Source organism: Zootoca vivipara, chromosome 11 (genome assembly GCF_965207765.1).
Source record: "Zootoca vivipara chromosome 11, rZooViv2.hap1.1, whole genome shotgun sequence".
NCBI classification, from domain to species: domain Eukaryota; kingdom Metazoa; phylum Chordata; class Lepidosauria; order Squamata; family Lacertidae; genus Zootoca; species Zootoca vivipara.
In genome coordinates this window covers 12,314,318-12,329,991 of record NC_142594.1, presented here as the reverse complement: position 1 = coordinate 12,329,991, position 15,674 = coordinate 12,314,318, and the positions used below count along the sequence as shown (strand labels likewise).

Genomic DNA, 15,674 nt, shown 5'->3' with positions numbered 1-15,674 from the left:
ATAAAAGGGCACATTCTACTCATGTAAAAACATGCTGATTCCTGCACTGTCCACGGGCTGGATTTAGAAGGCGATTGGGCCGGATCTGGCCCCCGGGCCTTAGTTTGCCTGCCCATGATTTAGCCCACAACCTATCCTACCTTGGCTTTAAGATCCATCAATGAGGCTCATCTTGTTCTTCCGCCTCCAGATGAAGTATGCAGTTCAGTAATCTGAGACAGGGCCTTCTTGGTGGTAGCTGCCCTGGTTGTGAGATGCTGCCCCCCCCCTTGAAGCTTAATTGGCGCTTACATTGCTTGATTTTCTGTGCCACCTGAAGACTTACCTCTTTGTCCAAGCTTCTTCTGGTGGTGAGAAGGGCTGCTATAGTGAGGCCTGGCGCATTTATATTAAAAGGAGACTGTGTAAGCCTATGGTAAGATTTCTGTGTTGTTTTAATGTTACTGTGTGTATATATAATTGTTTGGCATTTAAGAGCAGGATGGAAATGTTTGCTACTAACCCCAAAATGGAAAACGAGCGAGGTCCCAACTAAAGAAGAAGGCAACTTGCTTGCGGACTTAACAATATAGAATAAGAGAACAAGAAGAAGACATTTTTAGAGAAGATCGGACAATGTTTATTGAATACAGTGGAAACTTGGTTTATGAATACCTTGGTTTATGAATTTTCGGTTTACAAACACCGCAGACCCATCTGGAACGGATTAATTCACTTTCCATTACTTTCAATGGGAAAGTTCGGTTCAGTTTATGAACGCTTCAGTTTATGAACAGACTTCCGGAACCAATTACACCCATGCTTCGGGTTAAGTATGCTTCAGGTTGCGTACTCCGTGGACCCGTCTGGAACAAATTAATCCACTTTCCATTACTTTCAATGAGAAAGTTCGCTTCAGTTTATGAACGCTTCAGTTTAAGTACTCCGTGGACCGTCTGGAACAGATTAATCCACTTTCCATTACTTTCAATGGGAAAGTTCGCTTCAGTTTATGAACAGACTTACGGAATCAATTGTGTTCATAAACCGAGGTACCACTGTATATGAGAAATAATTGTGTACAGCTGAAAATGTTGACAGCATTCAACAGTGTAAATAAGTTTAACAGTGTAAATAAATTCAACAGTGTAAATAAGTTTTGATTGATGTAATAATGGAATACTGAATGGTTTAGTTTATGTAAAATATGCAGGGATTTATGGTATGCAAAATGAACCATGGAAAGAGAAGGGAAGTCATTGATATTTTAAGGATGTTTAAGTGAGTATTCAAAATTGTAAAACAGAAAATTTAATAAAAATTATAGATAGATAGATACTGTAGATATGAAATACCCTGTTTCTCATATTTTAAGACATTCCCATAAAATAAGCCATAGCAGGATTTTTAAGCATTCAAGGAATATAAGCCATACCCCGAAAATAAGACATAGTGATAGGCGCAGCAGCAATGCCGGCCACGGCAGGAGGAGGAGGAAAAAAATAAGACATCCCTTGAAAATAAGCCATAGTGTGTTTTTTTGAGGAAAAAATAAATATAAGACATGTCTTATAATATGAGAAACACGGTATTTGCTACTACTCTTCATACTAATAATATGATTTATTTATTTAACTAAATTGCAGCCTTATATTTTTTTAAAAAAAGTCTAAAAGTGGTTAAAGAAGTGGAATTTAATGTCCTGTTTTAGAACAAGCACTTCCCAAAAATCCTCTTGTGAATGTTCTTGTAATAGGTTCTCCATGTCAGACCTACCAGTACATCTGCCGAGTTAACACAGTAAAATGTGGTTTGTGTCAAGCCTTGGTTGCTGCGTGAAATACTTTACAAGTCACCTAACTTAGCTTTGTGACAAAACGCTTGAACCTTTTTTTTTTTTGCTCTCCCAATATCCCATCTGTAGCATTTTAATTTGATATGGAGCTTATGCCATGAAATGTGTACAGAATTTGAATGATGTGTCCCTGTAACAACTAAAATATTGTCTCAGTTCAACCCCTGCACCCCAGTATAACTGGTTAATATCCAGGGCTTTTTTCTTCAGCCGGAACTCACCAGAACTCTGGCCCCTCGCAGGTGGACACCATTGCCATTATAAGAGAAGAAGGGAGTTCATAGTGAGTTCTGGCATCTCTTTTTGTAGAAAAATAGCACTTGTCCAATCCAGATGCCTGAATCCCCTGGATGTTAAAAATGAAACAATTCTGAACACCTCAATTACTTGTAAAGCCTAAATGTGATTAGTCAAAAGATCACGGTTAAATACTTCTGCATGAAACGGAGTTAAAGGAACCTAGTGTACACTGAGCAGTTTTAAATCGTCACACAATTTTTAGACATCACCGGGCAGTCATGAGGGTAAGAACAGCGAAAGGGCCACCTGACTTTTCTCCGAAACATTTGAAGCTGGCTTTTGCATTAACTCCGTAGGGAGAACTTTAGATTGAAAGTGGAAAGGTCTGTGATTACATTTCAGACTCATGCCACAAGGCATTTTACTTCAGGAGTGCAGTAGCAATGAACTGTGACCAGAGGGAAATGGGAGGTTGGGGTGAAGGAAGAGGGAGTTTGAATGGAGGGCAGAGATTTCAGCGAAACACACAAGTAAATCAGATTCTTTTCTCTCCTCCCTTGAAGGGGGCTATGAAACCCTGAATACAGTCATACCTTGGTTGGCAAACACCTTGCGAGTCGAACGTTCTGGCTGCCGAACACCGTAAACCCAGAAGTGAGGATTCCAGTTTGTGAACGTTTTTAGGAAACTGAATATACGACGTGGCTCCCGCGGCTTCCAATTGCGTGCAGGAAGCTCCTGCAGCCAATCGGAAGCTGCACCTTGGAATGGACTCCCGGAATGGATTAAATTTGAAAACCAGGGTATGACTGTACCAATGAATTCACAAGCTACACTGTTGTGGGATTCTTTATAAAGGCACATACTGTATTGATTTTTAACAACCAAGGCCTGCAGCTAAATGTTGTACGTGTCAAGGGTGGCCTGAAACAAGATGGCGGCATCCTCCACTCCATGTACAGCAGCTGACCAGACTGGCAACTGAACCTTACTTCAGCATTGGTCAATGTCCTCTACCACATCTAGAGGCAGCAGGGAGAAATTTGATTCAATTCACATTCAAATTCTTAACTCATCAGCCCTTTACAAAACAATGCACCAAAATTCACACCAATGGATAAAGAGAGAAAACCTAAATCTTGATTGATTTGATGTTTTTGTTTTTATTCAATAATGGGATCTTGTTAGAATCCAACGTAGGATTGCCCCCCAACAGTATTTTAGATTGTTCACATGTCTCATCCTATTTTGAACACTGACTAATGGTGTTTAACAATTTTCACAGCTGTTGCACACATTGCACCCAAGACCACAGCTCCTGCAGTAGCAGCAAGTGTCCCCCAGAGGTTTGCTTCTGCCTGCAAAAAAATAAGAGGTTTAAGCATTTTTATTCACAGTGACTGACGGTCCTTCATTTCTCACAACAGAGTTGATATGAAACTTTGCTTTAAATTTTATTTTGGAAACAGAAAATAGCCAGATTTGAAATTCTCAGATTGCAAGGCAATTAAATCTGGGTTTAAAGTATGCATTAAAAAATAATTCCATGTAACAGAGCATGCTTTGGTGCAAAAATCTGAGTTCTGTGGCTATAGTTTGAAAAATATTAAAGGAATACAGACCCAATATTTTTCATCAGAGTTACAAGCCTGTCATTAATTTGGAAACCTGAGTTCTGAGTTTTTAATCTTCTCATTTGTTCCTTCAGACAAGTTAAATGTATGAACTCAAGTTATTTTTAAATGTTATGATTTTTGTTGTTGTTGTTCTGGTTTGCAGTCCTTCAACATATTCCAGTAAATGTTCAGTTCTGCTCCCCATCTTTGTAAATGGGGGTTAGAAATTAAATCTACATAAAAATTAAATTAATTGCTTCTTAATCTCACCTCATTTTGTCAGGATCAGGAATTTAGAAGGAATTTCAGCATCACAGCACAGATTGCCATTACGAAAACGTGAATGAATTCTACACACCTGTCTACTATCAGGTTGGCCATATCGTAGTGTGGTGGCAAAATGTTCGCAGTTCATCGTGACCACATTGTAGTCTATCTCCATTCCAACACGTTCATTTGCAGTGCTAATTATTTCATTTACAGGCCTGACTTTATATTTTCTGTCCTTCTCGTTGTTGACCTTCCAGTAGTCTTTTCCCACCACTTTCGAAAGCTCTTCTTTCTTCACCACTGCCTTTTTTGTGTTGGCAGACAGAGGAATAGTGGAAAAGCTTCCTGTACCCCCATCTCAAGATTAGAGAGAGAGAAAAGAAACTCAGAAACAGTGACCATTAGGCCTATATTCCCTGCATTTCATCAACAACATTGTCTCAAGAAGACATCAGTTGCTGTTTTTTGACAATTTTTTAAAAAGAAATGTTAGTTGGTTGTTAGCAACTTACAACCAACCAATATTCAATCAATCTCTTGGCTCCAAAGCAGCCCTCTAACTGGCTTACAACAATTGTAAGTATCAGGGCATAGAACATCCAGGAACTATTAGTCCCAAACCAGTGGTGGGGAACCTTTTCCCCCCCATCAAGGGCTGCGTTTCTTCAGGGGTAATCTGACAGTGTTCTCTATCTTATTCTTCCCTCTCATAAAATCACCCTTCCTAGGAAATAATGAGAACCTCTTACCTGCAGAAGTCAGGTGGACCACATATCCATTGCCTACGTAGATAGCCCAGTGTTGGTAACCAATTCGATAAATCTCAATCTGGTCTCCAGGCTTTGGATTCTGCAAGAAGAAAGTAACCAGTGTTTTCCTTGACTAAACAGCTGTGCAAGTTTACTCAGAAGTAAGTCCCACTAGGTTCAATGAAACATACTCCAAAGTACATAGGATCACAGCCATAGAGACAGCCTTTTCTTTTATACTGCAGCTCAGGGATGGAGAACTTGTCGCTTTCCAGATGTTGCTTGACTACAACTCCCATAACCCCAGGACATGAGCTATAGTGGCTAGGGCTGATGGGAGCTGGAATCCAACCACGTCTAGAGGACCACACCTGTGTAGGTTATGGCAAATATTTCTCCCAGACCTCACTCTGTGGCATCATTATCTTTTTTATTGTATTTATCATTTTCAGTTTTACAAATTTGCACAATAATATTAAGCCAAAATACAAACCATACATTTTCTATTGACTTTCCTTCTCTTGTGATGAGGGGCAGGGGTCTACTTCCTTATAGGTAGCCCTGTCACCCAACGAAGGAGCCACATTTTTTGACAATGGGCTTTGGAGAGTTGGCTCTTCCACGTCCATAGGGCTTGGCTCAGATATTCAAGGAAGCTCTATTGTGGAATACACATATGATCTCGACAAGTGCGCGTTCTTCTTCCACGCTCTACTCAGTCACTTTCCTGTTTCGAGTGGCGAGAGGGATGCCCCAAGGGCAGGCAGGTGAGCGCCGTCTGCCCCGGCGGGAGTGCAGCAAGGAGGGCGCAGGCGAGATGGGTGCCGCCACCGGGAGGAAGCCTCACCTCATGGGAAGCACAAGGAGGGCCGCGCCCTGGGTCAGAAAACATGGCCGTGGGGCCGGGACTGGACGGGGCACGTCGGCGGCCCCTGACCCGACAGGGCGAGGGCAGCCACGGGCAGCGCCGGGGCTGATTTCAGCCGTCTGCCGTTGTTGTCCACTGCCCGGTCATCCAAGCAGAGAGAATCTGAAGTTGGAATCGAGTTCAACGGACCCCGAGGGTCATCTAGTCCACCCCCGGCCATGCAGGAATCTTTTGCCCCACGTGGGCTCGAACCCAGAACCCGAGAGGAAGAGCTTCAGGCTCCGCTGACAACGCTGTCCCAGCAGGAGAAGCTCCAAGGGCCTCCCTCAGTCGTGCCCATGGATTGCCCGCGGGTTGCCCTCGCCCGATCCGCCCCTGGGAGCCGCTGCCTCAAATCGCGCTCTGGGCGCCAAGGGCTTCAGACCGCCCCATGGGCCCTTCAGCCTGACGAGGAGGAGTCTCGGCGCTCTTGGCCACCCTGCCTTCCTCACTCTCACGCAGGCAGTGGCGCCTCATAACATGTCAGTACAGTATCTTTTTAAAAAGGTTTCTCATATTGTAAATTACTTAGAGCTCTTTGTTGACTAAGTGTATATAGAGTCTGTTAAATAAAAAATAAATAAAATAAACTGGCATGACATAGGATGTATATAACAGAGCACACCCACCTTGGAATCCCCCATCCTCCATTGTAGCTCGGCTTCAAAGAAGCCTTCTACCCAAGTTAATTGTGGTGAGGGGGAAGGAAGGAGTCCTACACAGGGATCAGAAGGTGCGGATGAAGGAGGGATGACTCCTTTGCTTCCCAGCCATGAACTTGCCTGCTCAAAATGGCTTGAAAAAATATCCTATTGACAAACTACAGTTTCGTAAAATTAATCAATGATATCTGAAAATAAGAGAAGTGCATCACCTGAAAAACCGTAGGTCTTTGAAGAAGCAATAAAAGTATAATATAAGGAAGGAGAAGGGGAAAGGGGGCTGGGAGCCTCCCGCCTTCCTTCTGCCTCTGGACGAGCTGAGCAGAAGCCAAGGGACTGCCCTGCCCCTTCCCCCGGCGTGGGCACAACCGCGTCACAGTGAGGCTCTGGCTCTGGCGCCAGAGCCTCACCGTGATCCCGTACGGACTGCGTGGAAGTGCAGCGCTTCTCCGACCATCAGCTGGTGGGTGGGCGCAGCGGCGACCCTGGTGGCCGCAGGCACCCTGGCGCCCCACGCCACCCAGCCCGGGCCTAGAGACGGCCCTGCCTCCTCCCAGGGCCCCAGCCCCGCCCCCACCCAGCCCGGCAGCCTCAGGAAAAAAATTAAAAAGGAAGCCACAGGCGCGCCGTGGGAGGGCGGCGGCGATGAAAAAAATAAAAAAGGAAGCCACAGGCTCGCCGTGGGAGGGTGGCGGCGGGCGGCAGCGCGGGGTTTGGGGATCAGGCTGGCCAACACCCCCTCCATTTTGGCACCCTAGGCAACTGCCTAGTTTGCCTAAATGGACGCGCCGGCTCTGCTCACCCCTGCTGCTGCTGCCGCCGCCCTGTTCAGCTGCTGCTGCTATTATTGTGGATTTGATTCCGAGTTGTCCTTTTGCAAGAAATCAAAACTTAGTATCCATGGCTTGTAGGAGCCTCACTTTCTCTCCCCCACCCCACAAGTAGATTACTTTTGCAACCTTTGGACCCTGTGATTATTCATTGCAATTTTTGTAAGTCAGACTTGCAAGGTAGGGGAAAGGAGCTAAAGCAGAGCTTTCCAAACTTTTCATGCTGGTGACACACTTTCTATACACGCATCATTTTGTGACACAGTAATTCAGTTTCACTAGCAAACCAGAGGTTAAACTAACCCCTTTCCAACCCCGGGAGGAGCGCAGGGAGCATTTGCGTGACACACCTACACACTGCAGCCGACACACGAATGTGTCGCAACACACAGTTTGGAAAGCTCTGAGCTAGAGAAAAAACTATCCTAAGCAGTCTTACTCTCAAGTAAGTCTCACTGTGTTCAATGACAAGACAAGACAAGAAAGTGTACGTTGCCTTGCAGCCAGAGACAGCAGCATAAGGCAAGCAGCAAGTCAAGTGGCAACTCTTACTTTGAAAAAACAGTCAAAGGGAAGACAATCAAAGGGAAGGTATTTTGGACTGGGTGGGGATCGACAATGTCCCCTATTCAAAGGGGTTCTTACCTGAGCCATTATGTTCTGCTCTCACCTTCCTCTCCTTTCAATCAGATATTTTTTGATCTTTTTCAGTTTCGTTTTCACTTTATATCCTTAAAAAAAAATGTTACCATCAAGGCAACTGTTGACGTCAATATAACATCTCCCGGCAACACTTCCTTAGTGTAGAAAAACAGCAGGCCACAGCGTTTTCTCTGCCAGGATAGATTTCCACATGCCAAAAAGGCCAAGAGCCCCACCCCAACAGAGGTCATTCCTGGTTCCTTTCACTTCTAGAGTAAGGTTACCAGATTTTTTTTAATGAATCCAGGGACACTTTTCAACTTCCTACTACCAGTAAATAGATAGACTTTGTAAATCCGGGGACTGTCTCCGGGAAACGGGGATGTCTGGTAACTTTATTCTAGAGGTGAAAGGAAAAGACTTACACCTCTGTGTGTGTTTGTGTGTCCCCCAATTCTCTGTCTCTCTGTGTGTTTGTGTGTCCCCCAATTCTCCAAGCATTGAGTAAGTTCAGGGGCTCAGAATGACCTCAGGTTCTGCTTCCATTGCAATGAAGTCACTGGAGACTTATTGGCATTTTGTGATATAGGGCCTGCATAGTTATATGGGTTGACTGTAGGTAAAGATTCACAGCATTAAACACCCTAGGAATCTTCCAAAGAGCTCCCAGTAAGCTCTTGGATCCTCAGCCTGATCTTGTTTCCAGAAGTTTAAGAAGTATGCAGAAGGACTTCTCATAAGAATTTACCCTCACCTGAAAAACCTGAAAAAAATGGCCCTTCCCATTTGCCACCCGCAAATGGGGCAGTCTGGTAATTTTCAAAATGAAGAAATGCCACGTTCAGATGTCTTGGAGAACGGATATGTGGCTGGAGTTTGTGGCTCCCTGTAATTGTGCCAAAATAGCAGCCCACCTGCTGCACATAATATTCTGTTAGACTCTAATGTTAAGCAAATCCATGTGGAAAGAAGGCTTCTCAGTGTCACTTTGATCCATTTTCAAAGAAGTGTGTTTGTTATTAAAGACCATGTGCTGTTCATATTGGTCTATTAATAGCTGCTAAGCAACCATCAATATATTTCAAAATTAATATGGTAGTACTGAACCAGATAAGGCCTAATTAATAGCTCACTACCAGCATTTTGTTCTACCTTTTTAAATGTAGCTCTGGAACCAAGTAACCAATTTGAGCTCAGTTGCATTAACACCATTTCCATATTTCTGAAGATGCAAATGGGTGGACCTGTATGTGAAACACTTTTCTTAAGTTTCAATGGCTCCTGTAAGCCTTCAATTTTAGAAGTTTTGTGTGCGTGTGTGTGTTTTAAGTATTCAACATGCACCTCTTTTTAGCTAATGGGACGTCTTTATTTCATCAACAAAATACAGTCGTACCTTAGAAGTCCGTTCGACTTCTGAAACATTCGACTTCCAAAGCTTGGACTTCTGATTGGCTGCAGGAAGCTCCTGTCAGACGTTCGGCTTCCAAAAGAAGGTTTGAAAACCGGAACACTCACTTCCGGTATTAGATAGTTTGGGAGCCAGAACGTTCGACTCCCAAGGCATTTGGGAGCCAAGGTATGACTGTATTTGCAATGTCCAAACACCAGGAGCCAAAGGGCTATGCTTAACCTACCATGAATGCATGAGGATTCCCAGCCTGCCCAACCCCTTTGAAAAGCCACCTTTGAAGACTAGGGGACATTCTCTTTCAATATTTTGTAATAATGATGTGCCTTGGATATCTCCCCCCCCCTGCTCCTTTATTTTTTAATTATGGTGTTGTTGTTCATGAGTTTCTCTTAACTAGACTTTTTTGATTAATGGCAGGGCAGAAAGAATAGCATTCAATGAAAAATGGTTTCCACCAAAAGAGAAAATCACAACTCTCTCTGTATTTATGTTGAAACAATTCCTCCCTTTGGATCCCTCTACGAAACCTGCTACTAAGACGCTTGCAGAAACCTCACTGACATGGTGTGTGTGTGTCTGTAAATCAGATCTGAATAATCTGTAACCCATCAAGTCAAAAGCAGCGCACTAGCTATGGGTTGTGGGTTTGGCCAGAGCTTCTGTCACTTTTGATCTCAGATGGGATCCAAAAGCAGGAAGAAAAAACATATTGAGACAGATGGGACTCTGTTCAACATTACTGAATGTTGGAGACAGTTTTGCTTAAGAAGGCTTTCCCCAAGGCACAACCCAGTCATTTATGACTTGTACATTGGTAGGAATGGTTTCATTGCCTTTTGAGTGTGTAGGAATGGTCTCATCGTTTTTAGAATTCCTTTTTTTCTTTTTTTGGTATTTTTTAAAAAATTAATCTTGTACTTTGCTTTGATGACCTCAGGCCATCAAATAATAAATGACTATTATTAGTAGTCAAAACTTGTGTGTGTACTCAAGGGTAAAATGTTTGGTAAGAGGAGGGACCTATCCCCCCCTTATATAAATAGGGCCTTTTCTGTGGCAGTCCTAAGCAATTTAACAGAGGTGTGCCTGGCACCGTCATTATATAAATTCTGGCAAATGCACCTCTTTACCCTAACTTTTGATAGTTGAGGGTGGGTAATTAATAAGAATAATTAACAATAAAATATTTATATACTGTATAATTTTCTTTTGCATTTTTCTATGTAGTATCATACTGAGATTAGTGTTCATAGAAACTTCTTAGTAGATATGTTCAGGAATATTCACTTACTTTTTTTATATAAATAAAATTAATGCACCACATTATCCCAGGGCAGTGCCACACAAATAAAAGTTTGCTTGAATTCCAACGGCTGGGGTCACCAGGGACTGAGAAGAGACTGACCCTTCACCTCACCGCTATTCCTAAGTGTACCACTTTGTTTTATTTTCTCCCATTTTAATTTCTTTTACCATTCATACTTATGGGGGGAAACTAACACACTGGACTTGTGAACTCCTTGGTAGTGAATGGGACAACACTGCCTTTCACTGAGGGGGACCATACAAGGAATGGCCTTACTCAATACTATGCAAAAGGTCCTAGGTTCAGCTACCAACATCTCCAACATTATGACAATGAGGAGAATGTATATGGAGGTACATTCTGACCCCTGTCAGAAGCCCCAGAGAGCCCTAGCCAGTCAGTGTGGACATTACTGAGCCACATGGGCCAATAGTTCTGACTCAGTCTAAGACACCACATACCTCCATATATATTCTTCTCATTGTCATGACAGGCATTTTGCTAATCAGTCGTAAAAAAAACAAACCAACAGGTAAACGTCCACCCATATGCCTCCCAACTACTAGAAGCTTGATACATTTCAAAATTAAAAACTAACCTTTTCCCTCTTTTTAGTCGCAGGAGCTGCCATTTCCATCGCCACCAGTGCAGTGTGCTTTGTGGTCCAACAGAAGATTTTTATTTGCTTCCCAACGCCACACCTATTTGCAGTATTGGCTACGCTTTCCTTTTTATTGTCACTTGTCCACATTCAGTGTGCTTTCCTGGAAACCACCTGTTTCACTGAATTACAGGTACGTCACTTTAGAATTGCTTCTGAAGGTGCAGTGTGCTTTGTGGTCCAACGGAAGATTTTTATTTGCTTCCCAACGCCACACCTATTTGCAGTATTGGCTACACTTTCATTTTCATTGTCACTTGCCCACATTCAGTGTGCTTTCCTGGAAACCGCCTGTTTCATTGAATTACAGGTATGTCACTTTAGAATTGCTTCTGAAGGAGCAAAAAAGAATCAGGGTGTTGAACATCTACGTTTAAGTTTACACTAAGGACATAGGAATAAGGAAGCGGTTCAATCAATACTGGAAATGTAGAATTGTACTATCTGGCTATGGGAAACTGGGCAACCTAAGATTGCACCTATTATTTTTCCATTAATCCCATTTTCACATCAGCCAGATTTTTTTTTCCAGCAAGGGAGAGATAAGCAATTTGAACCTTGTGGATCCAAAGGTTTATACATTACGAGATTTCAATACCAACAATCAACCTGTATCTATCTATTATAAAATGTAAAAAGGGCATGTGGGTGTGTTTCCACTTTTCTCTGAAACCGCTTGACCCAATTGCATTCAAATTTTGAAACAACGTCACATGGGAATACAAGAGGAGGAATAAACCATTTGCGTAGACAGATGTCATACCTGGGCCACATAAAAACCCCAAAACCCCGTGTTCCAGAACTCACAAATCAAACGAAAGTGCATGCTGGGAGCACAGGAGAGGTTGCAAAACAGCACCTTCTAGCAATGGCTACACTGGTACTGCACCTAGGAAAACTTCCATCTCCACAGCATCTCTGCTCGGCTTTCCAGACTGCGCCGGGTGGAGGTGGCGGCTCGACTGGGTGGGGGGAGGAGGGGTCGGGATAGGTCATGGGTCATGATAGGGTGGGGCCAATCAGAGGGATGAGCCAGGGGTGGAGGGAGGGGGGCTGGGATGCATCATGGGTAGGGACAGGGTGGGGGGAGTCACAGGGATGCACCTGCCTAAACAGAACATGTGTAAAACAGGGGGACTCTGAGGCTCCATTTAACAGACTGAGCCACAGCAACATGTGGCAGGGCCAGCTAATTAACTATATAAATTTAACTTTGTCAAATCTTAATACTAACTGGATTAATTTTAATCAAATGAAGCTCTGAGAACCTTAACACAATTTGAAAAGTTCTATAAGCACAATGAGTGGGGGAGGGGAGGATAAGTTTCTAAATCGTACTCCGTGTTGCTTAATGTAACTTACAGATCTATGGAACCCCTTAAAATATGGTAACTAGATACTAGCACACAAATTCTTCCCAAAGATTGGAATAAAATTTGGGGACCATGACCCTTAAAATCTCTTTTCTGCTGGTTGTAGCAATAGTAATGTGCTATATTAGATGCTGCATGGTTTTTAACTGTATTTTTACAAACACGCCACAGACCACCTAAACGAAACCCAAGGACAATTAGTGGCACCATAAGAGCTACTGGTGGGTGCACTGGCGCCCACGGGCACCAGGTTGACAACCCTTGCAAGGAAGACAGAGGTTGCTTTGCAGTATAAATACACCCGGTCATGTTTCTAAGTTGGTCTGAAATAAAATCAACAAATGGATATCAAAAGTGTTAGGAACATGAAAAATGGAACTTGCAATGATTTCCCAAAGTTTCACGTTTTTCACAACCAAAACATCAATCAGGCACAAATAGCCACTCCATTCTTTTTCCAAAAGGCAGTTCAAAAGGGAAGGAGAAAATATTACTGGCACGACTCCTTTTCTTAGCTTCAAAACAGCGAAGTGGCAATTCCATCTTTCTTGAAAAAGCCAAAGAAACCCATATAGAAGCAGAGCTCTGAACTGTCAAAAGCTGCGCAACCTGTAAATCAGAAAGAAACATTTCCTCACATCTTGAGTTTCACAAGGACTCTTAAATCTTAAACGCAAAGAACCAGGATTTTGTTCGTAACCAAAAAATTAATGAAAATTAGCCATTGAGTGGCCATTATAGAGAAAACGTTTTCTTACCTGTCTGACAAAGCTGTTCAGTTAATGCGGTTTACTTTAAAGGAAAAGCAATGCCAGGATAACGTACACATCTTTTTATCAATGAGAAAAACACCATTCTCTTTCCATCAACAATAAATGCATCAATGTTATGATACGCAGGGGAAGGTCTACAGGTTTTTAAAAGATGTTCAAAGTTTTGCCCCAAAAGTTAAATCTGAGGAAAACAAATTGGCATATTACAGAAGTTTTTTTGCTACCTGGTCTTTTTTTTTTATTTGCATAACTCAAGTCCAGAAAGCTGTCATTTATCACACTTAAAATTGTGTGTGTGGGGGGGGTGCGCCTCTGTCTTTTCATGACTACAAACGTAGACCCTTTGAGATCTTCTGAGCTAAATCCCTAAATGGCCAACATTTTGTAGTGTAATGGTACAGCAAGATACCTTTATGTGACTCCTGCTGCTAAAAACATTGGCATTAAACCTGAACAAGAGTTTGTAGACATCAGCAGAAATTGTCATTTTCTTCTTCCAAGAATTTATAAACTAAACATAGCATCTTATTTATATATATTAAAACTAGATCTGCATTTCTGGTGCCTGAGCACCATCCAGGATGACTAACAAAAATTATAACCAACCATAAAATAAAATAGAACACACACACACACACCGTACAATATAATAAGAACAGGGACAAGTGCAGCACTGGATGGGGGGGGGGGGAAATTTATCAAATTAAGCAAACACCTTCTTAATTCAGAGCATGAATTCAGAGTCTCCATCATTATTGTTGTATGTCTCTTTGAGATACTAATGTTTTATTAATCACCATCATCAATGATAGGACATATAAAGGGCCCCTCTGCCAAGTCTTAGGGCGTGGGCAGGCTTTCATGGAAGGAGGAAATCTCTTACAATGGTGAAGGGAAGATTCCTCTCCCTGTTCCCAACATGTGAAAAGCATGCTATAAGTGGCCCAGAGTGGCTGGGGACACCCAGCCAGATGGGCAGGGTATAAATCATCACCATCATCATTTGACTCTGCCATATCTTATCTCAGGCATCCCCAAACTTTGGCCCTCCAGATGTTTTGTACTATAATTCCCATCTTCCCTGACCACTGGTCCTGTTAGCTAGGGATCATGGGAGTTGTAGGCCAAAACATCTGGAGGGCCGCAGTTTGGGGATGTCTGTCTTATCTCATATATCCAAAATGTGAATTAAATGAGAATTTGTGGGATGTGAAACACATAGCAGTCAAGTACAACATTCCTAGAGTGGACATGCTAGGGAATGCTTTGTATCACCCAGGAGAAAACTTCCTGTTTCCTCCTGAGCTGGGACAAAACTTCCTCTGCATGTGACTAGATTGTGTGAGGCACAACCTGGCCAAGGGAGCACAGCTCCTTCCTTTGTTTTTTCTCCATTTTGCTGTTCTACGTGTGAGCAGTAGTGAATGGCTGTTTGCAGTCACTTAGGAACTAACTCCCATATGGGATAGTTCCACATGTGTATATAGTTTTGTAACCTAAGTCTACCTTCAAGGATCCAACTGTGAACTGAGTGATTGTGAGTAAACTGCTTTAATAAGATTGCAGTGTATATTCTTTTTAAGAGGGACAAAAAGGGATCTTACCAGGAATCTATTTATATAGAGAGGTTCAGACCAACCTGCAACAAGCAAACTGCTGTGCGTTTAAAGGGGAATGTTTAAACTCTGCTAAGACACAGAACTTGCTAGCGCAAGTTAGGAAGGATATCATTAAACAATATATCCTCTCCTGCCTCCCTGAACATTCCCACAGAATTGTCATCAAATCAGCAAATTATATTTTAGATCCGGCTCCACTGCTGCTCTTCCATCGCTGTGAGGAACAAATATGCTGAGAACATCTAAAGCAAGCAAACTGGTAATAAAGATGAGCATAGCTCCAACAATGAATTCAGAGTCTGCTGAAATAACAAACCGAATGATTGCTCTGTTGCTAGGATGCTTCTCCAACTACTCATTTTGGCACTAGCCTTATTCATGAAACCTGTGTAATATAAATCAATAGTTGAGGCAGCTCTTATCCACAAAAGAACTCAAAATTAAAATCGATGGCACTGCAACAATTGCATCTCAGGTAACAGTGGGTTTCCATTCTCCAATATACTATCCATTTCTTATATCAGTGTACATTATATATTAGCATTTTCAGATAGCCGGTATCTCTTTTCCACTTTACATTCTGAGATATCCGTTTGTCTCTCTTCCACCCTGCCTTTGGTCTTCCCTGTGTTTTCATTCACTTAGCCATAATTCCAGGAGGGTTCAGAGGCATCCTAAACATATTACATCTGCATTGCCATTTAGTAATTTGTAGGGATAATTGCAGCCGAATGTGGAGATAATTACAGTCAAATGTGATGGATGCACGTAACAGTAA

At 42.6% G+C, this 15,674-nt stretch overlaps 1 protein-coding gene across 2 annotated transcripts; it reads right to left on the bottom strand.

Moving 5' to 3' along the window:
• Nucleotides 1–416: 416 nt before the first annotated feature.
• LOC118092341 (phospholipase A and acyltransferase 4-like) lies at nucleotides 417–11,219 on the bottom strand. Of its 2 annotated transcripts, XM_035130289.3 has the most exons (5): nucleotides 11,069–11,219; nucleotides 7,754–7,839; nucleotides 4,710–4,809; nucleotides 4,049–4,317; nucleotides 417–3,432 (listed from the first exon to the last, which is right to left on the bottom strand). In XM_035130289.3, the coding sequence occupies exons 2-5, from the start codon at nucleotides 7,760–7,762 to the stop codon at nucleotides 3,334–3,336; spliced, it is 477 nt and encodes a 158-aa protein (XP_034986180.3). In that variant the 5' UTR covers nucleotides 7,763–7,839; nucleotides 11,069–11,219; the 3' UTR covers nucleotides 417–3,333. The 2 variants fall into 2 exon arrangements, with proteins under 2 accessions (XP_034986180.3, XP_060136617.2); XM_060280634.2 differs by lacking the exon at nucleotides 7,754–7,839 and having other exon boundaries at nucleotides 11,069–11,202.
• Nucleotides 11,220–15,674: the final 4,455 nt, after the last annotated feature.

Excerpts from the sequence above, each read along its gene's own strand:
- LOC118092341 (XM_060280634.2), bottom strand. The coding sequence starts at position 11,107 with ATGGAAATGGCAGCTCCTGCGACTAAAAAGAGGGAAAAG. Across the intron at positions 4,318-4,709 it reads GGTCCACCTGACTTCTGCAG|ATGGGGGTACAGGAAGCTTT; the intron begins GTAAGAGGTTCT and ends TCTAATCTTGAG. Across the intron at positions 3,433-4,048 it reads GCCAACCTGATAGTAGACAG|GCAGAAGCAAACCTCTGGGG; the intron begins GTGTGTAGAATT and ends ATTTTTTTGCAG.